This window comes from Pelophylax lessonae (genome assembly GCF_965119305.1).
Source record: "Pelophylax lessonae genome assembly, chromosome: 2".
Taxonomy (NCBI): domain Eukaryota; kingdom Metazoa; phylum Chordata; class Amphibia; order Anura; family Ranidae; genus Pelophylax; species Pelophylax lessonae.
Window position 1 is genome coordinate 438,416,064 of NC_138769.1, and position 21,407 is coordinate 438,437,470.

Sequence of the window (21,407 nt, forward strand, 5' to 3'; positions counted from 1 at the left end):
CTTGGGGAGTTAAAGACGTTGGGCTGTGGATTAATCTTTTGTTACCACAAAAGCCTGTCGTTTTTCCTAAAACAGGGACTTTGGGACAGCACCGTAAAGGTGTATGTTTCAGTTTTAATGACAGCCAAAGTAAATGGCCTAATAACTGCAGATTTAGGCATGAATGCTCTTTTTGTGCTGGGTCACATCCTGCTAATAAATGTTTTAAGAAGGCCTCAGGTATGGTGGCTCAAAATCCTAGAGAAAGTCTTTTTCTCAAAAGCGGAAACTCGGGTGAGCTTGGTAAAAATGTTACCATGGCTACATCTCTACCCAGACAGTGAAAATGCCTTTTTGCTTTTTCAAGGTTTTGATTCTGGTTTTTTTCTACCTGCTTTTACAGGTTCAGGTTGCATTATCCAAGCTAACCTGCCTTCCATTGCTTCCTTTAGTGAAATAGTTTGTCTAAAAATTGCTAAAGAAATTGAGCTGGGTAGGGTGTCTGGACCATTTGCGGATCCACCTTTTGAGAATTTTCGTATATCCCCGTTAGGCATTATAGCTAAAAAGGAGCCTGGGGAATTTAGGGTGATACATCATTTATCATATCCAGATGGTATGTCCCTAAATGATGAGATCAGCCCTTACTTATGTTCGGTTACATATGCAACTTTTGATGAAGCGTTAGATAAGATTAGGATAGTGGGGTCTTCGGCTTTGTTAGCTAAGGCGGATGTGAAGTCGGCCTTTAAGCTGTTGCCTATACATCCCAGTGCTTTTAGCTCTCTAGGTTTCTTTTTTGAGGGTTTTTACTACTTTGACAGGTGTCTGCCGATGGGGTGCTCCCTATCCTGCGCTTATTTCGAAAAATTTTCTACCTTTTTGGAGTGGGTGGTATCTTATCGGTGCAATTCCTGTGCAATTTTGCACTATTTGGATGATTTCCTCTTTATGGGTTCTGCTGGTACATCTGATTGTTTGCGTATGTTTAAGGAATTTCAGGCGGTTTGTGCTGAATTCAATGTTCCGTTGGCCGAAGGTAAGTCTGTTGCTCCTACGACTTGCCTTGAATTCTTGGGCATTGTCATTGATACTGTTACTATGGAATTTCGTTTGCCTTTAGAAAAAATTTCAAGGTTAAAGTTTCTTTTGCATTATGTTTTGAGCAAACCTAAAGTGAGACTTAAGACAGTCCAGTCTCTTCTTGGTATGTTGAACTTTGCTTGCAGAGTATTGGCTATGGGTAGAGTTTTTTCTAAAAGATTGTATAGGGCCATTTCTGGTTTAGTAGGGCCTCATCATTTTATAAGGGTTGTTTCTGAGATTAGAGAAGATCTGGTGATTTGGTTACGGTTCTTGGATGAATTTAATGGTTCTTCCTTGTGGCAGGACTGTTTTTGTTTGTCAGTTGCTCTTAATTTGTTTACCGATGCTGCTGGTTCCCATGGATATGGTGCATTCTGGGACGGACGTTGGTCTGCTTGTAAGTGGCATCCTACCTGGATTTCTAGGGGACTTACCTCTAGTATTGTATTGTTGGAACTATTTCCAGTTGTTGTTGCACTGGAATTGTGGGGCCCTGAATTTCGTAACAAGCGCATTCGTTTACATTCAGACAATAAAGGTGTAGTGTTTGCAGTGAATTGTTTGGCTTCTCGTTCTCTCCCAGTGATTTCTGTGTTGCGACATATAGTTTTGTTGTGCTTGAGATTTAATATTTGGCTTAAGGCTAAATATGTTCCTGGGTTGTCTAATGATGTCGCTGATGCCCTTTCTCGTCAGCAGATGGACCGTTTCCATGCTTTGGCGCCAGGAGCAGATGTTGTTGGCCTACCTTGCCCTCCTCACCTTTGGAGCCTGGTATGAGCGCAGTTGATTCAGCTATTTGTAATGCGTTGGCACCTTCTACCTGGCGTGCTTACCATTCTTCTTGGGAATTGTGGCTTTCTTTTCTGCGTGAAATGAAATTTACCCCTAATTCTTTTCATGAAAATGTGGTGCTACAATTTTTGAATTATTTGATGCAAAAGAATTATTCCTACTCTCATATTTTGAAATCCTTATCTGGTGTTTCATTTTTTGCTAAACTGAATGGAGGTCCTTCTTTTATGGACTTTTTTTCAGTAAGGACCGCGTTGAAGGGGGTATCGCAGGTCGGTGGTCACACATGATCGGAGGTTTGCTATATCTCTGTCCCTTTTGGGTCAACTTTGCACAGCGGTTGACACAGTTTGTTCTTCCGCATATGTCTGTTATTTCGGCGCATTCCGAATTTCGGAGCTGTTGGCTACTGCTAAGCATGCTGCTAATGGCTTGTTTTTTTCGGATGTGTCTATTTTAGATGGCAAATTGCGTATTTTTCTGAGGCATAGTAAAACCGATAGATTGGGGAAAGGCAATTGGGTGTCTCTTCGCAAGTGTTCTTCTGGAAATATTTGTCCGGTGTTATGGTCTATTGCATATGTTAGGGTTCGGCCTTTGCCTTTCCCCCAATTTTTTGTGCATATTTCGGGTTCCCCTTTGACAGTTTATCAGTTTAATTCTGTTTTGAAACGTTGTCTGTCGTTTTTGCACTTAAGCCACCTGCCAATATCTGCACACTCTTTCAGGATGGGTGCTGCTACTACTGCGGCTAAATTTGGCTTTTCTTCAGATACCATTAAAGCTATTGGCAGATGGCAATCTGAAGCATTTAGATCATACATCAGGCCTAACGCATGCATTTAAATTTCAGGTACTCCTAAAGTGGTGTGGTTGATTGGCCACTCGTACATTTATTGGGCCTACAAATGTGCTGAGCTTCGTCCTTATGGAGTACAATTAGGATTTCCTTCATCAGAAATTCAACTTTTTTGGTTCAGCAACCGGGGAATGTCGTGGAGGTATTTGGCAGCCACTTTTGATAGAGTTTGCCTTCAGTGGCCTACCCCTGACATATTTATTGTACATTTAGGGGGCAATGACTTGGGTTTTAGGAAGTCAGTGGATCTTCTTTTGAATATTAAGGCAGATTTTTTGTTTTTTCATTCTATTTTTCCTCGTTGTTGTTTTGTTTTTTCTGAAATTGTCCCCCGTCTCTTATGGTTTTCCGATGACTATGCGTTCTTGGAAAAAAGTAGGAAACGGATTAATAGAGCTGTTTCCAAATTTCTACCTTCAATTTCGGGTTTTTCTTTTCGACACTCTGATCTTGAAGGTGGGCTTTTGAGATTTTATAGGTCTGATATGATACATTTATCTGACATAGCCAATGATATTTTAAATCTTGATATACAGACTTGTGTTGAGAAGGCCACTGGCGTGGTGGTGGTGCCAAACACATGAATTATGTGTTTGGCTGGTGGAATGGTTTTTTATTTTAAGTTATTGGATATGCAGTTTGAGCTCTTTGGCTAAGCTGCATTACATTTGTGTGTGGAGTTTGGTTGGTTCGAGCTCTTGAACTGAACCATTTTAAGTATATATTGTATTTATATTTTAATAAATGGCCATGGCCAATCAATCCAGCAAGTCTGTTGTCAAGTCTTTTTTAAAAAAAAAAAAAAAAAAGGTATGTTTGTTACATTAAAGTTCAGGCCTACAGCACCATGAATATGCAGATGGGGTCCAAAAGTACCCAATCAGCATATATGGGGCTGTGGCTTGACAATAGTTAAGGAAAAATTGTCAGTTTTTTAAAGTAGTAAGGTTATTGGTCATTAAACATAGAAATACAATTGGTCAGTTAAAGGGATGAAATAGATTGGTAAAATACTGGTCACTAAAAGGTAATTGGTCAAATTTGAATACCGTTATGTTAATCAGTTGCCTATAAAAGAAGAAGTTTAAGTGAGCCCTGGCTCAGTCAGCGGGAGCAGAGGAAGAAGGTTTTTCCCTCCCTCCCGCCCCCATTTGTCGCGGTCATTTTGTTTTTGTAAATTCCTAAATTGGAATGTTTTTTTATTTTAAGTTATTGGATATGCAGTTTGAGCTCTTTGGCTAAGCTGCATTACATTTGTGTGTGGAGTTTGGTTGGTTCGAGCTCTTGAACTGAACCATTTTAAGTATATATTTTATTTATATTTTAATAAATGGCCGCGGCCAATCAATCCAGCAAGTCTGTTGTCAAGTCTTTTTTTAAAAAAAAAAAAAAAAAAAAGGTATGTTTGTTACATTAAAGTTCAGGCCTACAGCACCATAATAAAATCTTACCAATTTTGCAAAGACACGTGTTTTTTCTTTGTTTTTTCTTTGTTGTAAAGTACATTACTTTGATCTAATAACTCTTATGTGTATTTTCAATAGGATAATAACCTGGACAAATGTAAGAGGGGAGTAAAACATTTATAATTTTAGAATGACATGGTCATAGGCTTTTACTAATCCAAGTCCAGCTACAAGTATACAAGATACCTGAAAAAAGATTTGCCTGTTATAACTGTATGCATCTTTGCTAACAGTGTGACTCTTAATTTAAATGTATTCTTATGGTCTGCGTGCACTAGTATGCTTGTCTATTTGGACTTTTTATACCCGTGTGTTAAAGCTTGGGGAAATGCTATCCTATTTTTTTGTATGTTTAAACAAAAAAAAAATGTACGAAAAAAAATGTATTCGTGTGGTCTGCATGCACTAGTATGTTTGTCTATGTGGACTATTTATACCCATGTGTTAAAGCTTGGGGAAATCCTATCCTATTTTTTTGTATGTGTAACCTCCCTGGCGGTATTCCCCAGTGTGGCTCAGGGTGGAATTTCAGTGCCATTAGCGGTAATCCTGAGCCACACTCGGGGTACCGCCAGGGAGAAGTCACTGGATCCTGGAAGAGGTTACTTACCTTGTCCCCGGGATCCCGCGATGTGTTCCGGCAGTGTATGGCGACCGGATCTTCCGTCTGATGCTCTGTGCCCCGGCTTCCATTCCCTGCGAGCGACGCATCGCAGGGGGGTGGAACCAGTGGCAAATTCAAAAAGTAAAACACACAAACACACTGATATATTGTAATCCTATTGGATTACATTACTAAATAAAATAAATTGAACTTAGTTTGCCCACCAGTGCCCTTGCCAGCAGTTTTACTGTACTTATATATATATATATATATATATATATATATATATACATATATATATATATACTTTAACTTATTTACAGTTATTTATTATATTATAATTTATGATTTTGTGTTTCAAACTTTATCATACCCGACATGTTATAAAGAAGAACGCACAGTAAAAAAAAATCATATGTAAATAGTTGGTTTGGGCTGCTTGTCCTTAAGAATTACATGCAAAATAATGTATTCTTTTGGTCTGCGTGTACTAGTATGTTTGTCTATGTGGACTATTTATCCCCGTGGGTTAAAGCTTGGGGAAATGCTATCCTATTTTTTTGTATGTTTAAACAAAATTAAAAAATGTACGAAAAAAAAATGTATTCTTATGGTCTGCATGCACTAGTATGTTTGTCTATGTGGACTATTTATCCCATGTGTTAAAGCTTGGGGAAATCTATCCATATATATATAATCATTGAAACTGATAATAAAATCAGTTCCTATTTATAATATCAATTGCTACTCCTTTAGGCAATTAACCCCCAAATTTGTGTGTCACTGTTGTATGGCAGAGAATTATTATTCCAGGAAGACTAGAGGATGGGCACCTGGCAGATGTGTTGAGTGGAAGGAGTATATACATAGAGCATCATCAGAAAATGCAAGTGAAGCAGCAATATACAATAGGGAAATAATGTGCCTATCCACCCTTTCAAACAGTAAACAGTCACAAAGCTGTAAGTGGCATTTACAGACTACAAATATTGTGACATTTGTACATGAGAAAAAATGTTGAATTCATTAAATGCCTTTCATCCTCTTACTAGTGCCACTGATCATATTTGGACCCTCAGCTAACTTATTCATTCAGCTATATCTTTGCTATTGTATGTTTGTACACCATCCCTATTTCTATGGATCTTTTCAAATTACATACAAGCTTTTGTGCTGTAACTTACACATTAAGAGGTAATTGAACCTTTGCTGAGGTCCCTTGTTCTCCATTAAGTGTACTTGTCTTGGGACTTGAAGCTCCTGCTGCAGCTGAAGTACCAAATGTTGCAGAATCCTGCATAAAGAGAGTAAATGAAAGAACACAAATAAATATATACTGTCAGGAAATATAGGATCAAGCTGTATTCCCTACAAGTAAACTACAAAAAAGAGCTAAGAAAAAATTATTTAATTTTAGCATGGAAAACAATTATTTTGATTGTAAACACAATCAGGTTATTAAATGTGTTTAATATATATGCAATATAAAAACCATTCACTCAATACAACGTAAATGTATGACTTGCAGAAATGTTTCATTTCAAAACATTTCCCCATATGTTATGGGGATACATCTAGCTTTACCTACTCAACTGTCGAAGGCTAGAAAACTTAGAGACTTGTGTATGTGGCATTACTAGTGTTTCAAAAAAGCACAAAAAAAAGGAATGTTTCAATTTTTAAAAGTTTGTAAAGTAAAAAAAAATACAGTATATACAAAATATGCATTTTGGTTCTCTGGTCATATATACTGTATTTATTTTTCTGTAATATTGTGTCTAACACTAACTGAAATTTGAGTTATTGCCAACCGCCGCACGACTATTTACTGCGGCGGTCAGCCCCATACAGGCAAAGTGATGTAGGACTACGTCGCTAGCCTGTGAGACTCTAGGGGGCGAGCGCGCGCCACCGGAGGCGCGCTCCCACCCCCGATCGTTCCCTAACAAGTCCGCGCGTGTCCGCCGGTCACTCGCGATCTCCCGGTGGAGAGGGAGAAAGGCAGGCGGCTAATGTAAGATTATGCTACGATGTAGGATCATATGTCTCTGTGGTTACATCACTAGCCACACCCCTTTACAGTTGGAAGCACGCCCCTAGGGACACACTTAACCCCTGCATCACCAATAAAGTTAACCCCTTCCCCCCCAGTGTCATTTTTACAGTAACAGGGCATATGTATAGCACTGATTACTGTAGTAATGTCACTGGTACCCCCAAAAGTGTAAAAAATGTCAGTCAAGGGTCCGATCTATCCGCCGCAATGTCACAGTCCCGCAAAAAAAAAAACACCAAAAATGACATAAATCTTTCCCTTAGTTAGTAAACACAATAATTTTTGCGCAAACCAATCAAAATATGCTTGTTGCGATTTTTTTTACCAAACATATGTAGCAGAAAACAAATTGGCCAAAAATGTTAAAAAATTTAGATTTTTACATTTTTTTGGGGGAATTTCATATAAAAAAATGTGAAAAATATTGTTATTTTTTCAAAATTTACGCTCTTTTTTTTGTTTATAGCGCAAAAAGTAAAAATCGCACAGGTGATCAAATACCACCAAAAAAAAGGTCTGTTTGTGGGAAAAAAAGGACGACAATTTCATTTGGGTACAGCGTTGCACGGCCGTGCAAGTGGTTAAATCATCTCATTCTGCAAAAGCCCCCAGCACAATTCCCCTCCCCCCAACAAGAAAAATCCCACTTACTAGGACAAATCCTCTACCCCTCAAATCTCCCCTCTGAGCACAAATCCTCTCCCCCCACTCAACATCCCCCCTCCCAGCACAAATTCACCTACCCCAATCCTCCAGCCTAGCTCAAATCCCCCTCCCCCAATTCCCCCTCCTATTCCAAATGCCCCTAAACATCCCTACTAACACAAATTCTCCTCCCAAAAAAAAAATCGCCTCCAAGCACAAATCCCCTGACCCCTTCCATATTTTCTTTTTTAGCACAAACCCCCCAAATACACCTCCTAGCAGACATCCTCTTCTCCCATCAATCTTCTCAAAACAACCCCCCCCCCCCAAATCACAACTCCTAGCACACCTCCTCAAATGTCTCCTCCTAAAACAATTCTTACCTCGTGTGGCCCCCCAAATTCCCACTCCCACACAAATCCCCTCCCCTCAATCTCCTTGTGGTGCCCCCACACCTCACATGATACCACAGTGCCCAGGGCAACTGTCTCTCCTGCCCACCCCTTGTTCTGGCCCTGATTCCAATAGTCCTGGATCAAATAAAACTCTGATAGGTAATCATGAATTATAAAAGTCCCTCTCTATTACCATAATTAAAACCAGCTTTTAAAAAGAGGACCTCCTCTGTATTTTTTAAGATCAAATGGCCAGATAAGCACAGTTTAAATGAAAGAAAATGGCTTGTTATGTATACATATGCATACATTGTAACAGCTCTTAACTAGAAGGTAGCAACACTTCCTACAGAATCTAACTGGAAAGCAATTGTTAACTCTATATACTGTAAAACATCTTACTGGAACAGACAGGTTCCCCTCTGACATTTAACACAATGGAGCTCAACTGTCATTGGTTTCACAATTATATTTTAGAGGGCCCTTAGAGACAATGGATAAGTGAGACAGCTTTATGCATTAACATATCTGTATGGCACTGTGGAGTATACAGAAGGGTCATAAAAAATCTTGACATATAGTCACAAAAGTTTTACAACATGTATACAATGTAAAAATATCAGAAGCCTATAAGAATAAGAATATATGCAGCTTAAGATATTTAGTTGTTCCATACATGAAATAGAAATAATGCTATTTCTTACCCTTAGAAAAACTAACACTTTATGAAGTGCTTTGAAAAAAAAAGGTCTACCCCTCACATAGGGTAGAAATAGGAGTATAGGTATATCCCCCTGATGAAGACACGTGGTTCCCTGTGTCGTAACACGTAGGGGAGGGGCAAGGACGGAAGGAGCACTACACTCATTCAGTGGCAAGCAGGCTAAACGGCGTCTTCTCACCACACCACCATGATTGATTCCCTGAGGGGAGACTGTATATAAGCGGCTATAGATCGGTGCACTGAAGCACCTTTTAAATGTGAGTGCTATTTATTTCTCTTAATAAATTGATTCGTTTTAAAAGGATGTCAGCACTAGCTTGAGTTTCTTCTTTTATATGGTACACGTTTGAAGATTTATGCAAGAGCTGCTGTATGGGAGAGGATCCTGACCTGGGAGTACCAAGCAGACACCATTATGCGCTATATGACTATAGCTTGATCGCATAGTCGCATACTATAAGGTGAGCACCCACTCACAAGGGAGTGCACAGTTTGCTGTGCTACTCTATCACTGTGTCACCTTGGAAGCTCCAATCACTTTATGTGTTTTTTTTCAACACTATCTAACACTATTGGCACTTTCTGGCAGAAATTATTCAAGTTTGCACTAATCCAACAGGAACTTTTTGCACATTATGAACTCGGTACAAGCTTTATGCTAGAGACTCTTATTTTGCACATTATGGATTTTGCACATTTATCCATATTTTTTTAGCACTGTTTGCACTTTTTAGAGGTCCGTCACCATATCGACACTGGTTTGGTCGGAATCACAATATTTGGATATCTCGTCACTGTGTGTTTTTTCACATTGGGCACTTTATTTATATATATTAATATTTATGCAGTGGATCTGTTTTTTTTTTAGATTAGATTATTTATATATGTATATAAACATATTAGAGGTCATATATATATATGTATGAATTGCTCAAGATCTCATATTTAGTACATCATATATTTTTGCGCAGCATTTTTGGTATATATTAATTGCACTGTGTGAGATAGTTGAGTGTTGCATCAATTATATTATCGCTTGGTTGCTCGTGGGATTTCTTGATTATAAGGAGTATAGGTATGATTTTTCTGTTTAAAGACATATTGCAAAAACAGGCCTTGGAAAGCCTAAGCAAAAATGCCATCTGCTGTTAGGCAGTCTGCGTACAGGTGTCAAGTAGGGCTCATTACATTTGCATCATAATCAATACAACTATATCAATAGTGAGAGCAGTAGAGTAGCACAGTGCGCTCCTTGCATGTAAAGCATCACCTAGGTAGAGAAAATATAACCAAGATATTTAGGTCCTCATTCAGATGCAATATCACTCTGAATGAATGGCCATTATTGCTGTGGACATGTAGAAAATTGTCTGCTCCTTTCTGCAGCAGAGGGGGGGTTGATCTGCCAATTTGTCACTGCGATGCAAGACACATATCAGCATGACTCCGAGCTCTCTTTAGAAACTCCAGCAATCCCATGTTGCCACAAGGGACGTCAGCTTGTTAACAACTTCTCTGCAGGTACTGTAAAGCTTCTCTCCTGGAACTTAAATGGAAAGCAGTCAAACACCTCATTAGTGTGTCCGCTTCACTACTCTGCGGATAGGGGTCCCGAGGTGGATTGGAAGTCAATCTTATCTAGGTGTCTCTTCTAGGTAATGGGTTAAAGACCACTTCAACTAATCTGATTTTTTTTTTTTTATATTTTAAAAAAGACAAATAAAAAAAATCTGATTGAATAGTTTGTAGAATAATAATTGTTTTAGGTCCTTTATTTTATTTACCACTTCTTATATTCACCAATAAAATATTTTGGCTACACAAAGAAATAATGAACATTACAACTATTTTTCAAAATGAACAGTCCCTACTCATGGAATTTGATGTACTAGTGGATATTGTTTCCTGATATGGGGTTAATTTACTAAAGTCAAAAAAAGGCGGTTCACATTGTAAATATGTTGAAGTAATGTGGTGAATCCGTGTTCACTTCAATCAAATAATCATGTTCTAACAGAAAAGTGAATGTTTACTGAGTTTAATAAAGAAGAGGAAGCTGAGTTCACTCTGATCCACCATTCGTGTGCATAAAAATTTCCCTTTCACGTGATTGGTAAATAAAGTCAACATGACTTAAACGTATTTATTGTGAATTTAAAAAAACTTTTTTTTACATAAATTGTTCTAAAATATTAAATACATTATACCATGGCTCCGCTTCTATCATTGTTCTTGCTTCTTTTATGTCCTGTGAACGCACCCCATCCTCCATTGATGCACTCCATCACTACTTGTGCAGACAGAGCAATGCCATTATTTTGGGTCACATGCTCTGCTCTATGCCTATTACAAATCCTGTAGAGCTGAATGTGTCTGCACATAGATGTATAGTCCATCTCTGGGGCAAGCAGGAAAGGGGGGCTACATTCACATACACTGGGGAGCATTGAGAACAAACATGGCCACCCTATTACGGGAAGTCTGAGAAAAGCAGAAGAAAACTTGCATTTCAAAGATGAAACAAAGGAAAAGAGAGTTGGAAAGTACATTCTACTTATATTTTAATGTATTTGATTTAGTTATTTTATAAAAATGTGAGTTTAGTGTCACTTTAAGCACAGTGCATATAGTATTTATATACTCCTTTAGGGTTCATTCACACCAAGTGTGCTGAGCCGTGTTATTCAGCTAGATGCTTCGGTCTACACCACTTACAAATGCAACATGTCTGCATCTTCTATGCAGTGCAAAGCAATGGCAGTATGTCACAACATTTTGGTGTACATTAAAATTTTTCTTTTTTCTGTTAGTGTTAAATAAAGTGACAAAAAAGTAAACACTGCAATGGGTTGTTACAGCACCTTGCACTCCAGGTTCACAAGGCACATCAGCACATACTCATTATACACATCATAATGCATGCCCACGTTTGTGAATAGGCTCTTAGTAAATAAACCTCAGTGAAGAAGAGAAGCAGATAATGATTCTGCATGCTAAAGTCAAGTCAAGTGAAATTGCATTTAAATGAAGTGAGACGATACACTGAATCAATCAGTTTGCTTAAAAAATTCAATTTAATTAGTTCAATTAAATTAAAACCAAATATGAGTGTTGACCCCCAAAAAAACTGAAGGTGTTAAGAGAAAGCTTTTTATGAGTGGTTTAGGTAAGTTACAAAAAAGTGGAACAGAAAAAGCAAAAAGGAACTAATTGGTTTGCAGAACACATAATTGCATGTATAAGTCATTTTTGCTAGATTTTTAAAACCTTAAAGTGGTAGTAAAGACTAAGGCTCCATGTACACGGGACGTTAGAAAAAACGTCCTGCAAAGCTATTTCTGACGCCGGGAAAAAGCAGCTGTTAAACGTGCTTTCAGTAGCTTTTTTTTTATTTGCGTTATTGCACGTTTGGCCACGTTGCTTTTAGCAGCGTTTTTCTGCATCCATTCAAAATCAATGGTTCCCTATGGGAGTCTATTGATTTGAATGGAAGTCGCACCGCAAGTCGGACTTGCGGCGCGACCTGCACTGTGAGAATCTTGAGGGGGAACTCCACGCCAAAAATGGGAAAAAAACTGCGTGGGGGTCCCCCCCAGGTTCCAAACCAGGCCCTTCGGGTCCGGTATGGAATTTGAGGGTAGCCCCACGCCGAAAAAACGGCGTGGGGTCCCCCCCAAAATCCATACCAGACCCTTATCCGAGCATGCAGCCCAGCAGGCCAGGAAAGGGGAGGGGACGAGCGAGCGGCCCCACCCCCCCTGGACCACACCAGGCCACATGCCCTCAACATGGGGGGGTGTTGGTGCTTTGGGGCAGGGGGAGCTCTGCACCCCCCACCTCAAAGCACCTTGCCCCCATGTTGATGAGGACAAGGGCCTCATCCCCACAACCCTGGCCGGTGGTTGAGGGGGTCTGCGGGCAGGGGGCTCATCGGAATCTGGAAGCCCCCTTTAACAAGGGGGTCCCCCAGATCCCGGACCCCTTCCCTATGTGAATGGGTATGGGGTACACTGTACCCCTACTCATTCACCACATAAAAGGCAGTGTATGGAAATAACGACAGGAGACGTTTTGGAAAGTTTAGTAAAAATCTTCATCCGGCTCTTCTTGTCTTCTCCTCTCCGGGGGTCTTCTGCTCTTTTGCTGTCCGCCCTTCTGCTGTCCTCTCTTCTTTTCTTCTCCTCTCCGGTCTTCTGCTCTTTTGCTGTACGCTCTTCTTCTTCCTCCGGTCCTCCTCCGACGACGTCTCCGGTGATTATGCCGGTCTCCGGTCTTTGCAGCTTATTATATAGCCATTAGGGGCGTGGCCCCTGATGACGTCATCGGGTGGCCCCGCCCCCTCATGTCACAGATGACGTCATCTGACTTGCGGTGCGACTTCCATTCAAATCAATAGGCTCCCATAGGGAACCATTGATTTTGAATGGAAGAAAAAAAACGTATAACGTGGCTGAACGTAGGTTCATCACGTTCAGTCACGTTTAGTCACGTTCGGCCGCGTTTCTGCGTTTGAAACGCTGGGAAACACACGTTCGAACGCAAATAATTGCGTTCTAAAAAAAAGTCCCTGAACGCAACTGCCTGCAAATGACTGTAAACGAACATGTGTACATGGACAGATAAGATAACATGGAGCTGCATTCAGGGGCTTCTAAACAAAACGCCCAACTGCTCCTAAACGGCCATTTCCAGCGTCCCGTGTACATGGAGCCTTACTATAACTATTCCTAAAAATGTTCCTTCCCCCTCCTTGTACCTATCTTGCAAACACTGTATAAAAAAGATGTGTGTACTTACTTTTTTTTTTTTAATCCATTCCAATCCAGTCATGTGATTCAGCAGCTCTAACTCCCCTTACGCAAAGGAACATTTAAAGGAGTTGTAAAGTCAGAAGGTTTTTTTTATCTTAATGCATTCTATGCATTAAAATGTAAGTCCACCCTAAAACTAAAATCCCTGCCTCTATAGACCTCCACAATCTAACACTAACCGATCTAGCCCTGTAAAGAAGAAATGAGTATACCTTTTTTGAAGCCGATCTGACCAAGTCTCCAGCGGTGGAAGCTCTGCAGAAAACACGGCCGACAACGGCTGTGAAATGAATGGTAAGTGGTGTCACCCATAGACTTACTATGGCGTTTCCATTGCCGACTGTGTCCTCTGCACCCGCCTACACAGCAAAGCCGCCACTGACAGCTCAGGATTGGGTCGGATCGGCTTCAAAAAAGGTAAGTATACTGATTTCTTCTTTACAGGGTTAGATAGGTTAGTGTTAGATTGTGGAGGTATAAAGATGCAGGGATTTTAGTGTTAAGGTGGACTTCTACTTTAAGATAAAAAGCCTTCTGTGTGCAGCAGCCCTCCTCAGCCACCATAATACTTCCCTGAGCCCCATCTCCCTCCAGCAATGTCGCAGGAGTGTCTCAGCTGCCTGGGACTCTCCTCCTTATTGGCTGGGATCAAAAGAAAGTGAGCTAATGAGGAGAGAGAGAGAGGGGGCAGGAACGAGCTGCGGCACCATGTCTGAATGGACACAGGGAGCTGCGGCTCACTATGGGGGCACTAAACAGGAGGGAGGGGCCAGGAGCACCGAAGAGGGACCCGAGAAGAGGAGGATCCGGGCTGCTCTTTGCAAAACAAACTGCACAAAGCAGGTAAATATGACATGTTTGTTATTTTTAACAAAAAAAAAAAAAACATGAGACTTTAGTATCACTTTAACCCCCTTCCTGACCAGGGTTTTTTTTGCGATTTTTTACTGCGTGACTTTAACGGACAATTGCGCAGTCGTGCGACGCTGTACCTAAACGAATTTCACGTCCTTTTTTTCCCACAAACAGAGCTTTCTTTTGGTGGTATTTGATCACCTGTGCGATTTTTTGATCATGCGCTATAAACAAAAAAAGAGCGTAATTTTTGCAAAAATAACAATATTTTTCACTTTTTTTATATGAAATCCCCCCCCCCCCCCCAAAAAATGTAAAAATCTAAATTTTTTAACATTTTCAGCCAAATTGTTTTATGCTACATATGTTTGGTAAAAAAAATCGCAAAAAGCGTATTTTAATTGGTTTGTGCAAAAGTTATCGTGTTTACTAACAAAGGGAAAGATTTTTGACATTTTTGGTGTTTTTTTTTTTAACGAGTAATGGCGGCGATCTGCGTTTTTTTTTCGCGGTACTGCGACATTGCGGCGGACAGATCGGACCCTTGACTGACATTTTTGACACTTTTGGGGGTACCAGTGACATTACTGCAGTAATCAGTGCTATATATATGCACTGTTACTGTAAAAATGACACTGGCAGGGAAGGGGTTAACTGTATTGGACAGGGAGGAGTTAAGTGTGTCCTAGGGGTGTGCTTCTAACTGTAGTGGGACATGGCTACTAGTGTAAAAACAGAGATCAACGGTTCTACATAGTAGAACCGTCTGATCTCCATTTTTACACAGGGGAGAATGACAGGCGGCTTGTTTACATAAGCCGCTCTGCCTTTCTCCCGCTTTACCGACGATCGTAGTGTGACCGGCGGACATCGGGTCCGCCGGTCACACGCCCGCACTCCTCCCTGAATGAGCCGAGGCGGGTGCGCGCTCGCCCGCTATTGGCTCAAATCCCAGTGAAAGGCAAGTGACGTAGATCTACGTCACTCTACCTGGCCGGGGCTGACTGCCGCAGTAAATATACTGTGCGCAGTCGGCAACCGGTTAACAGTGACTGTGACTTCCCAGAGCCGTGACATTACCCATAGGCTCCCATGGACCAGCCATTGTTGGTGCTCCCTTCTCTCCACTACAGCAGCTGGCACTGACACAGGGGAGCTGTAGCTACTGGATCATGCAACCATAATAAAAATTGGTAGGTGCAGAGATCTTTTTTATATAGGGAATGCAAGATAGGTAGGGGAAGGAAATTTTTTGAGTTACTTTTTCTTCCACAATTATTAAAGCATGTAAGTGCAGCTTGTTTGTAAGTTATGCCTCGTACACACGCATCGATAGTTGGCCGTGAATTTTTGGCAAATGTCTGATCGGCTGATTTTCGGCTTGTTAGTATGATGCTTTCGACAACCGACTGCGACTTTTCAGCCAAATACAATCTGGTGTGCAGGCTATAAAAGTTTTGTTGGCCGTCAACACAACGGCTGATTTTACGTCAATCAGTACAGATTTCGGTAGACAAAAATCTGATGAGCAAGACCGGGCATGCTCAGAGAAGAAAACACACACGGAAAGTAGACCAGCACATGACATCACTTCTGAAGTTGGTCAGTCTAGAGCACATTTCAACCAACACAGCAACACTGGACAAAAGTCGGCCGATCGGTCGGCCGATAATCGTTGCGTGTGTACGAGGGCTTTAGGTTTATAAGGATGTATAGAACAAGTTTGATTTATTGGAAGATAGGAAAAAAAATTACACCCTAGAAAATAATATATTCCCAATTCTCAAAGCCATCTTCCAGCAAGTGCAAAGCTTCAGACAGCACATAAAGCATTCCCAGCTGATATGTGTACAGCTGAATAGAGAGGGTTATAAACGTGCATTATAGCACTTTGCAGACACATACAGTATCCATTGCTAAATATTCTGTAAGCAAATTACTGCTGTGCTTTTTAATCCGTGACCTGAAAGAACCTGAATGAAGTAAAAGGTAAATATGATCATTATTACTAATATTTAAACTAAACCTCAGAAACACTCATTTACTTGATGCCTTGGATTGAAAATGTAGTCCGCCCATGACAGCATGCATTTTTGTTTACTGAAATAAATATTAAAATATTAGGCTGAGATGGAAAAATGTAGGTGTTTTTCTGGCATAATAGAAAAGATGCACAATAAGGCGAAACTTCTACAATAACTTTTTTTTATTATTATTTGAATAATGTCAGGGGCAGCATGAACCCTTGCCGTTTTTTTTTTCTTTTTTTTCTTTTTTTTATACCTTTGGGGGAATTTCTACTCACTTTTGGTTTTGTAGGACACCAATCACATTGATAGGAAACGAAGAAATGTCTCCTTGAAGCTAGCCATACACATTTCCATTCAAGTGTACAATCAATGCACACTATCCTTTAAATTTAAAGAGCTTGTAAACCTCTGAAATGAAAAATGAACAGGGCATACCCCACTACACTCACCGGCCACTTTATTAGGTACACCTGTTCAATTGCTTGGTAACACAAATTGCCAATCAGCCAATCACATGGCAGCAATTGAATGCATTTACGGATCTAGACGTGGTGAAGATGACTTGCTGAAGTTCAAGCCGAGTATCAGAATGGGGAAGAAAGGGTATTTAAGTGACCTTGAACGTGGCTTGTTGGTGCCAGATGGGCCAGCCTGAGTATTTCAAAAACTGCTGATCTGCTGGGATTTTTACGCACAACCATCTCTAGGGTTTACAGTGAATGGTCAGAAAAAGGGAAAATATCCGCTGAGCAGTAGTTGTGTGGTCGAAAATATCTTGTTGATGTCAAAGGAGAATGGGCAGGCTGGTTTGAGATGACAGAAAGGTAACAGTAACTCAAATAACCACTTGTTACAACCAAGGTATGTAGAATACCATCTCTTATCGCAAAACACTTCGAACCTCGAAGCAGATGGGCTACAGCAGCAGAAGACCACACCGGGTGCCACTCCTGTAAGCTAAGAACAGAAAACTGAGGCTAAACACACAGGCTCACCAAAATTGGACAATGGAAGATTGGAAAAACATTGTCTGGTCTGATGAGTCTCAATTTCAGCTGCGATATTCAGGTGGTAGGTTCAGAATTTGGCGTAAACCACATGAAAAAAATGAATCCATCCATCCTTATATAAAATGATTCAGGCTGGTGATGTAATGGTGTGGGGGATATTTTCTTGGCACACTTCAGGCCCCTTAGTTTCAATTGAGTATCATTTAAATGCCATAGTCTACCTGAGTATTGTTGCTGACCATTTCCAATCCTTTTATGACAACAGTGTACCCATCTTCTGATGGCTCCTTCCAGCAGGATAATGCACAAAGCTCAAATCATCTCAAACTGGTTTCTTGAACATGACAATGAGTTCAGTGTACTCCAAAGGCCACCACAGTCACCAGATCTCAATCCAATAGAGCCCCTTTGGGATGTGATGGAATGGGAGATTCACATCATGGATGTGCAGCTGATAAATCTGCAGCAACTGTGTGATGCTATCATATCAATTTAAACCAAAATGTCTGAGGAATGTTTCCGATTCAACAAGGTGTTGGAATGGAAACATTCCTCACACATTTCTGGCATTTCTGGCAGTTCTGAAGGCAAAAGTGGGTCCAACCTGGTACCTAATAAAGTGGCCTGTGAGTTTACATTATGTACTTAATAATAAATAAAAAATTCAGAGCAACTGTATAAAATAATAATAGAAAGCTGCTATGCACTAAAGGATCAATAAACCAAAAGTCCCAATAACAAATATATAACAAAAAGTGCAGCGCTATCAAATATGGATTATGAAGATGATATCGAGGAGAGCAGTCCACAGGTGCAAATTATGGTGAAGCATGCACAAGATATAAACATTCAGTGCTCTTCAATGTGCTTGTAATCCTCCACCCAGTCTCATTAGCCTCTCACCTCACACTTAGCCCCTGTGTCACAAGACGGGCTAGTAAGACATAAACTTTCTCCAAGGATATCACCAATATAAATCAGATCAGTATTCCTCTTCATCAGAAAATAAGGCTCACAGGTAACAGATCACAGGTCCATAAAGCGGGTCACAGGTCCATAGGAAAACAAAGGTCCGGACATAGTGCATTACCGCAATAAATTACTTTATTGAACATAACATAAAATCATAAAATTACCTTTTAAAGCACTAAAAAAGTGCATGTGATGAGCAGATCATATTACACACCGCATTCTCGACCGCAATGGATAGCGGGTGACGTCACCGGCCCCTCCCCCTTCGCACATGTTACGTCCCACTGAGCGGGACTTCATCAGCTATTGGTAAGGGAGAAGGACAGGGCTACATATAGTCATTCATAGCCATCAGACCTGGAAGTGCAACCAAGAGAACACCTCACACAGGAAGTGAACACCTCACACAGGAAGTGAACACTTCACACAGGAAGTGATACTACTTTGCCCCGGGGACAGCCAAATAAACAACAATAAAGACGCCAGGACTCTAAATGCAAGCTACAAAGCAGACGAGAACGATATACAGGAATCAACTGGCGATGTTCACCTTCTATAAGCACATATAAACATATAAAAATTATGGATAATTGCAGATACATAACTGATCAGACCTGCTGAATCAGATATAATATTTTAAAAGCTAATTCCTTTTTAAAATAGGATTTCATGGGCTGATCTCAACTAAATAGTTGTAGAAACACAACCCAGAATCTGCGGGAAAAAGGGGCCAGGACCTCAAAACCAGCCATCCATATAACACAAATAATACACCACATACAAATCGGTAATGATGAAAAAAAAATAAAAATAAAAATAAATAATGATAAATATATATGAAAATAAAAATAAAACAAAAATAAAAATACAAATACAAATACAAACGGTCAGAAATAAAACAGTTTAGTTCGAACTCCACGTTAAGGCCTCTGGGGGCAGACACCTTCGTTTCGTGAATCCAAAAAGATTCACGTCGGCCTAACTGGCGTATAAAATTCCCTCCTCGCCAGGGAGGTTTAACGTGTTCAATGCCCCAAAATTTAAGACTACGTGGATCACGGTTGTGGACATTCTGGAAATGTCTTGACACACTGTGTGTTTTAAACCCTTTTTGATATTACCCACGTGTTCTCGGAGCCTAACTTGTAGTTGTCTGGAAGTCCTCCCTATATACTGCTTGCCACAGCCGCATTCTAACATGTATACGACTCCTACACTAGCACATGTTATGAGACCTCGGATGGTATATGATTTATTAGTGGCAGTCGCAGTAAAATCTTTGCGTTTTTTTGCAATTGGTTTTAGAGTGCCTGTAAGCCACACACCTACCACATGCATAAAATCATGATAAAAACAGAAAAGATCTGTTTTGAACAGGAATCGAAGGATCCACCACACCAGGGGCTATACAGTCCCTTAAGGTGGGTGCCTTCCTATAAACAAATTTGGGTATCTCAGGGAGGGTAGGACCCAGTATTATGTCTTGCTTTAACCACTTAAGCCCCGGAGGATTTGGCTGCTAAACGACCAGGGGGTATTTTGCGATTCGGCACTGCGTGACTTTAACGGACAATTGCGCGGTCGTGCGACGCTGTACCTAAACAAATTTGGCGTCCTTTTTTTCTCACAAACAGAGATTTCTTTTGGTGGTATTTGATCACCTGTGCGATTTTTTGATCATGCGCTATAAACAAAAAAAGAGCGTAAATTTTGCAAAAATAGCAATATTTTTCACATTTTTTTATAAGAAATTCCCCCAAAAAAAATGTAAAAATCAAAATTTTTTAACATTTTCGGCCAAATTGTTTTATGCTACCTATGTTTGGTAAAAAAAATCGCAAAAAGCGTATTTTGATTGGTTTGCGCAAAAGTTATCGCGTTTACTAACAAAGGGAAAGATTTTTGTCATTTTTGTTGTTTTTTTTTTTTAACGCGTAATGGCGGCGATCTGCGATTTTTATTGCGGTACTGCGACATTGCGGCGGACAGATCGGACCCTTGACTGACATTTTTGACACTTTTGGGGTTACCAGTGACATTTCTATAGTAATCAGTGCTATATATATGCACTGTTACTGTAAAAATACACTGGTAGTGAAGGGGTTAACTTTATTTGGAAGGGAGGGGCTATGTGTGTCCCTAGGGGCGTGCTTTCTACTGTGATTGGCTGTGGCTTTAGCTGTAGAACCGTATGATCATCTCTCATACACAGGGGAGAATGACAGGCAGCTTGTTTACACAAGCCGCCTGACTTTCTCCCTCTCCCCCGCCGATCTCAGAGTGAGCGGCGGACATCGGGTCCGCCGGTCACATGCGCGGGGGGGTCCGTGACCACGCGGGAGCGCGCCTCCGGGGGCGCGCGCTTGCTCCCTAGACCCTCACAAGCAAGCGACGTAGACCTATGTCAGTTTGCCTGTGAGGGGCTGACCGCCGACGTAGATAGTCGTGCGGCGGTCGGCAAGTGGTTAAAATGGACCAGTTCTTTTTGACTATTATTTTCTAACTTCTTATGTTGTATAATATTATCAAATATGAGTCTTTATTGATTACTTTCAGGAAGATGGTGAGCATTAGGTTTAGGAGCCACCAGTGTATTTCTATCGAGCTCCTTTACTCTGGCTACCTCGTTGGCCAATATTTCCCTATCATAACCTTTTTTGCAAAGCGTTCTACTAGCACCTCTGCTTGTGACAAATAGTCACCTTCAGTGGTACAGTTATGCCATAATCTGACAAACTGGCCTTTTGGTATATTGCAGAGCCATGAACGATGATGGCAACTGTCGAGCGGAATATACGCGTTTAGATCAGTTGCTTTGAAATGGTTCTGCATCTTAAAATGGTCATTCTCGATAGAGATCTCTAAATCCAAGAAGATAATTTTCTCACTTCTCATATTCCAGGTCAGAGAGATGTTCTTATTGTTGTCATTCATTTTGTTCATGAAGGAATTAAGGCCACTGGTATCTCCATCCCAAATAAGTATCAGGTCATCGATATACCTGTAGTAGCACAATAATTCAGGGGGGGCGGCCACGGAACACCACCTCCGACTCCCAGTGGGACATAAATAAGTTGGCCACACTGGGAGCGAAACGGGCTCCCATGGCAACCCCCCTCG

General features: G+C 40.6%; 1 protein-coding gene across 1 annotated transcript in view; it reads right to left on the reverse strand.

The window, feature by feature from the left end:
- The window catches only part of SH3RF3 (SH3 domain containing ring finger 3), a 673,946-nt gene that overhangs the window by 144,501 nt on the left and 508,038 nt on the right, over positions 1-21,407 (reverse strand). Inside the window, 1 exon segment of the mRNA XM_082246695.1 lies at positions 5,974-6,083. Coding sequence (XP_082102821.1) covers positions 5,974-6,083 — 110 coding nt within the window.